This window comes from Cinclus cinclus, chromosome 20, assembly GCF_963662255.1.
Source record: "Cinclus cinclus chromosome 20, bCinCin1.1, whole genome shotgun sequence".
Taxonomy (NCBI): Eukaryota; Metazoa; Chordata; class Aves; order Passeriformes; family Cinclidae; genus Cinclus; species Cinclus cinclus.
In genome coordinates this window covers 6,254,104-6,260,717 of record NC_085065.1, presented here as the reverse complement: position 1 = coordinate 6,260,717, position 6,614 = coordinate 6,254,104, and the positions used below count along the sequence as shown (strand labels likewise).

General features: G+C 47.4%; 1 protein-coding gene across 1 annotated transcript; it reads left to right on the top strand.

Annotated features, from left to right (window-relative positions):
* The first annotated feature begins 3,525 nt into the window (after positions 1-3,525).
* On the top strand, positions 3,526-5,621 carry MRPL58 (mitochondrial ribosomal protein L58). The gene is made up of 6 exons (XM_062506278.1): positions 3,526-3,697; positions 3,978-4,014; positions 4,122-4,181; positions 4,764-4,846; positions 4,949-5,118; positions 5,396-5,621. Exons 1-6 carry the CDS (start codon positions 3,533-3,535, stop codon positions 5,478-5,480), a joined length of 600 nt encoding a protein of 199 aa, XP_062362262.1. The 5' UTR covers positions 3,526-3,532; the 3' UTR covers positions 5,481-5,621.
* Positions 5,622-6,614: the final 993 nt, after the last annotated feature.

The window sequence follows — 6,614 nt, the reverse complement described above, 5'->3', positions numbered from 1 at the left end:
GACTTTGTACAGTCAGACGTGTTTTAGGCAGAGAAGCAGCAGCTCATTACAGCTTAGGCAACACCCTGAGCATTGAGCCACAAAACCCAGCAGTTCAGTGTAAGCAACCTGCTCTGTACTCACCTGGAGCAACCATTAGCTGCATCTGGATTTTCTTTTCACCAGCTTACATCCCAAAATCTTGGGTCAATAGCTGGAACCTTTGCAACATTGAAATAAAGAAATGCGAATGTGGCTTTGGAAGGGGAAGACTGTTCAAATGGAATTATCCCCCATGTCCAGGGCTTTGATGCTACAAGGATCAACCTTTCTTTCAATCCCCATGGAATTAATGACGAAACCCGCCCCCAAAAATTCCCTGTTTTGTTAAGCTGAGTACCACAGAGGTAAGTTGGCAGGAGTGTGATGTGCTGCTCCAGAGGTCTCCTCCTCAAAACCACTAATGGCTCTGCTCTTCCACACTCTGCACTTCCAGGTGCCCCACGGCCCCACACACATCAGGAGCCACATGCACGACTATGGCTACCAGCTCTGTAACAGTATGGAGAACCTTCATGCCTTATTTATTTATAATGGAAAGCAGTTGTCTAATAAAATAAAATAAATAGAAATGAACAACAACAGCAAGAGAAGCGTTGTTGATTTCCTGGTAGCATTCACCACCCGTTGATTTGGCACTTGTAGCAGTGTTGGTTTAAGCCAGGCAGTGTTTGCCCTGCAGTCAGTTGATGCTGCAAAGGTGTGGGAAGGGAGTGACCCTAACTTTCTGTTTTAAACAATCCCGTGTGGATCAGTGTCACAGTTAAGTGCACAACACATTAAATATCTTTTTAAATGCTCTATTCTCCACTCAAATACAAAGAAACACCAATTTTATCACAGCTCTTACAGTTCTTTTTACTTTTAAGAACAGCACAAGAGTTAATTCTTTTATTTTCATATACAATTTGGGTCGAGAAAGTGCTTCAGGCACCCTTGGAGAGAGGAGAGAGAATTTGCTGAACTATTCTGCTGCATTATTTATATAACACCCATTTTTGTGCACTTGGACTGCCAACACTGCCACACAATAAAAACCCCTCTTTTGTCAGCTCAGAAGTCTCTGTAAAACCACACAATTTCTAAGCTCCCAATTCAAATCCTATTTTTCTTTTGGTCTTTTTTGCAAACCACAAATCCAAAAATGTCTGACGTAAGTAACATGATATTAGTACTTGGCTTGACAAAGGCACAGCTGCCGTGTATCAGTGGCACGTTCAGCAAAGTGCTGAGGGAAAATTTTTTCTGCATCCAAAAATATTAGTGGCCATATACACATCTTGATTGACTATGTGAGTCAGAGTCACTTGATTCCTGCCTTAAGTGAGGCTTTCAGTGATTAGAGGAGGAGAAAATAAGCATCTTCTAGCCTTTTGTGCCACCTTTGATCTAAACTTCTCCAATTGCTTTTGGAGCGCCAAGGAAAGCTACGCAATTCCACTGAGAGGGAACAGGAGAGTGCTGAGCAACCACTCTGCCAGGGAAACTGGTGTAACAGAGAGCAGCAGCTACTTAACAGCACACCCCCATGGTTCATGACAGGAAGGAAAATTGCTGCATGCAATTCAAATGGATGAGTAAAAGTCAGAGGAAATAATTCTTAATTTCAGAATTTGGCAGAATCAGTGACCCTATTCAGCTTACAGCATTAACATCAATAAGGGCACAGCTTGTCAACTATCTGGTTTCATGCTGAATTTGAAAGTTGGCATTTAGACAGGTGCAGTTCCATCAGATCTGCCTGGCTTCTCACTGTACCACCATCTGGAATAACCCTTCAGAAGGGCACCTGTTTTTATAAACAGGGAGAGGCCTCTTGAAGCACAAATTCAAGGGATTCACAGAGCTCAAGCTCCCACGGGAAGGATTCAGCATCTTCCCTGTCTTAGAGCAATTGAGACCTGGAAAGCCCCTCTAAGGGCCTTCCCCCAAGGGACCTTGCTCCTGTATTAACAGCCTGTACCCTCACTCACACAAGGAGTGACCAGATCCTTGAACTCCTGAGCCTTTCCCTCAGGTTTCTGGGTTGGCTCTTGACAGCATTTGCTCTCCAGTGACCACCAAGGGGCTGAGCTGGATTCCTCAGCCAGGACCAGTGACAAAGCAGTTCATTTCTCCAGCTGGAATGCCAAAGGTCTGGCTCTCTTGGCTCACACCAAAGTCAGACCTTGCCGTCCTTAGCCCTGCCTGACAGAGAGAGCAGTTTCCAACCATCCAAGCAGAGATCACCCAGCTTTTTACCAAGGCTCTGTGGGCCATCACAGCGTGGAAATGAAGTCTGGCTTCACCTGTGTGACCTTCCAGGTCCTTTCCCAGCCCCTCGGGGGCACCGTCCTTGGAGGGTGTTCCTGCACAATAACCACCAGACACATTTGACAACAGCTGCTAAATGAGTCATCCTGCCCTGAGTATTTTTCCCATCCCTCTGGCTACAAATCACTAATATTTACCTGTTCCCTGTTAGAAATTAAGGTCACCAGATGGCACGGTTCGCCTTTGACAGCTCTGGGTTTCTTCCTTAAAGCGTTTTGTTCTCAGCTGAGTTTGGCCAAGAGCAGTGGAACAGCACTACAGGACTCAGAAGCTCAATTAAAGCAAAGTGAGGAGCTCTCTGTGGCCCTGAGCTGCTCAGCTGCAGCCAGGGCAGAGAACCATCCATGTTCAGGACTTGCTTCCCCCCAAGGACTGAGTCCCTGATGGGAAATGGATTTAAATGGATTATCTGGGTGGGACTCGGCTCAGATCAGTCACACAGCTTGTATCGGCTTCTGAACACCCATTTTGGCTTTATCCACAGTTTTAAATAAGAGATTGTCAGCTCCTGTCAAAACACCAGAACAAATGACAGCCCATCCTTGCCTGTGCGTTTTCCTGCTGCCAGGAATAGCAATCCCTGCCCCTCTGGAACGCACTCCCTTCTTGTCAAGCCAGCCTGACAGCTCCAACAAGAGTAAAAGCCGAAGGATTTCCACAAATGCCGCACTCACCTGCATCTCACATTCACCACTGCTATATCAGCATTCAAATAAACAATTGTGTATATATATATATATATATATATATATATATATGCGTGTGTGTGCGTTTGTATGTACTCTTTAGCACTCTTGAGAGGATAAAAATGTGAAAACTGAAGCGCTCCAGGTGCAAAAACCACCCAGTACAGCAAAAAAAGCTGGATGTATTTTAATTTTCAGTACTGGCCAGCACGCAGGTCTGGGGCGCACAAACACCATAACCAGCCGTGCCCCCGCGGTACCCCACAGGCCCGTGCGCCCCTATAAACCTCCCGTGAGTGCTGCAGACCCCTCCCCGCCCCACAGACCCCCAGCACGGACATCACACGCTCAAAACCCACCACCCCCCCCAGCCCCAGAAGTGCGCTCTTATCCCTCTAAATCGCCCCCTCACTCCCTCCGCCCCGCCCCGGAACGCGGTGCGCGGCCGCCGTTTCCGCGGGGACGCCTGGCGGCGGCGCACCGAGGGGGCCAACATGGCGGCGCACACGCTGAGGGGCCTGTGCCGGCCGCGCCCGGGGCTGGCGCTTCTGTGCGCCCGGTTCTCGCAGCGAGCCGCCGCCGGCACCGAATACCGGAGCTCGCACAGCCTGGACAAGCTGTACCCTCCGCGGCAGGACGGAACCGCCACGCGCACCACGGTCGGAGGGGCAGGGGGAAACAGAAAGACGGAGTCTGGGCGGGGTTTATTGATTGATTGACAGCGGGCGGGCGGGGCTTATAGGTGGAGTTGGTAATGGGTGGGCGTGGCCATGGTAAGGGGCGGTGACTATGGTTGCGCGGAAGGGGCGTGGTCTGCGTAGGTGGGTGGGGCCGGGCGAGTCCCGTTCCGAGCCCGTGTCTCCGGGACCCCCCCCCCAAAACCCCGGGTCCCCCCAAAACCCCGGGTCCCCCCGACACCGCTCCCGATGTGTCTTCCAGGAGGAGCTGCAGCCGCCCGCTCTCGACATCCCCATGGGTGAGCCGCCCTCCTCCACCAAGCAGAGCCATGCAGGGACCCGGGCATCCCCCCGGGGACTCCGAGCTCGGCTCCGCCCCGGCTCAGCCCCTGCCCCTCTCTTCCAGCTCGCCTGACCGTGTCCTACAGCCGGAGCAGCGGCCCCGGTGGGCAGAACGTTAATAAAGGTGAGGAGCAGCTTCTCCCTTGGAAAAAAACACCATTTTCGGTTGTTTTTCTGTACCGTGTGGCAAAGTATTGAGAATTTGAAGTTAAGCAGCGTCTTCATGTTGCTGGACGCTAGTTCTTCATTGTCATCACCCTGCATTTTAACACAACTTCTGAGTCTTCTGGTAACACGTTTGATGCTTCTAGGAGCACTTACAGGAAGCATTGCTGCTACAAGGAACACCACTTCTATCCATAGATCAAATACAACAGAGCCAACAGGATTCTGAAAGTTCACTCTGCAATAAATTCTCAGCTTAATTCAAATACACTTAAAATACTGCCTGTTCTGCCATTAAAACTGAGGTAGGCAGTGGCTGGCAGTAAATTCTGTCGTGTCTAGAAAGGCAAATGCCACGACAGGTACAAGTTTTTCTTGTAGAGTGGTGTGTAAAAATAAAGTGAGAAAAGAATTGTGACCCTTCAGGAAATTTGTGGAATCATCCCATGTTGAAAGCCAGCAGAGATCAGGCTGAATTATCTCATAAATCTGAGGAAGGCAGGCTGTGACATGGAAACAAAGACCTTGTTTTTCCTCCCAGTGAATTCCAAGGCGGAGGTTCGGTTCCACCTGGCATCAGCAGACTGGATTCCCGAAGCTGTGAGACAAAAAATGGCTCTGATGGTACCAACCTTCCCCTTCCAACCACGGTTTCAATGTCTCTGTCAGAACATGACAGTTCCAATGAGGTTTCAGTGGTCACATCACATTTTCCCATCCCTTCAGCACAGGAATAAGATAAACCGGGCTGGTGAGTTGATTGTGACCTCGGAGGAGAGTCGCTACCAAATGAGGAATCTGGCGATTTGCCTGGAAAAAATCCGGACCATGGTCACAGAGGCAATTGAGAAACCCAAGGTGGTGTCTAAGGAGACAACACAGAAACTCATAGAGAGGTATCTTCATTAAAATGGTCTTTATTTGGGTTCAGGCTATCACATTACACAATTTAGTTTGCAGCATTTTTAAACAATTTTTTTCATATTGTTTTAAATTTCCTTTTTTTAAGGAATAATACTGACCCATTGGATTTTAACTGCTTTGCTGAGTAATATCCCCAGAACAGGGACTGGTTTTTTCTATCTGAGGATGTTTGTTAGTTCATCAGATTTCAAAAGTTGAGTATTTAAATGTTTTCTTTGTACACTGAGGGATCTTTTGATTTTGTTTTAGGGTGGAAAAAATGAACCGTGAACGGCTGCGACAGAAAAAAATACACTCAACTATAAAACAGAGCAGGAAGGCAGATTTCGACTGAGAACAGCAGAGATCCAAATCTTTGGCATTCCATCTTCCTAAAGAAGTGGTGTTGACAGCTGTAGATGATGCTAAACTCATGAGCTGTATTGAATAAAAATATCCTGAAAGTGTAAATAAAATTATTTAACATCTTTTGTAGCCATTGATACACTGTGATGGCCTGTCAGTCATTTTTCAGAATAATTATCGTTCACATTTGAGAGGAACTGAAAATTCTTGTCAGCTGCTCTTTTTTTTTTTTTTAATGTTCTTTGTGTTCTTCAAGCAGCCTGTGCTCCATCAGAGCACCTTCTTCTGCTGAACAGAAAGCTACAAAAAAAAGAAAAGCTATTTTTGGGGAAAGAAAGGGAAGAGTAACAACAGTCTCAACAAGGTATCTAAGTAGAAAGTAGAATCTTAAAGCATGAAGTTTGGAAAAGACCTCAAGGATCATCAAGTCCATCCCTTAGACTATCCACTGTTTCTTTCCTTTCAGCTTTATTCCTTTCATTGATTTTTATCTAACCAAACAAAGCACAAAATTTGGTTAAGCTAAAGGCACGTCAGGAATTTGGCAGAAATCTCAGCACTGGGAGACAGAACCCACCCAACCTGTAATGCAGGAGCTTTCTGGCCTTTTAAGTGGGACACCAAAATCCTTTGGATGAGTCCTTCAAGCATGTTAGTGGACCCTGCTTGAGGAGAAGCTCTGCGGCGTGATGTTTCACGACTGCCAAGTGGGAATACTGGCAGGCTCAAAGAAAAGAAAATTATCCTTTTTTATGTCTGGCAGGGCCCTTGTGGCCTTCTGTCAGGGACTGTGGGTGGGGAGATGTGGTCCTGTTTTAGAAAAACCTCAAATAAGAGAGGGAAGTCATCCCTGGGTTTTATTTGAAGCACACAGAGGTATCAGGGCTCTGCTTCATCCCCTGTGGAAGGGGAGCTTTGAGCTCTCCCCTGACAGAATGTTTGCATCTGCAAAAACAGCATTAAAAGCCCAGATTGTCCCCAAAATGAATTGCTGGGGGAAAATGCAGGAGCACTCCAATGCATCCTAACATCCCAGAAAACCCTGCCCTGGCCTCTGCACTCGTGGTCAGCAGCAGGCAGACACTTCATTTCACATTTTCCCTCACTGAAATCTTTTCTGCAA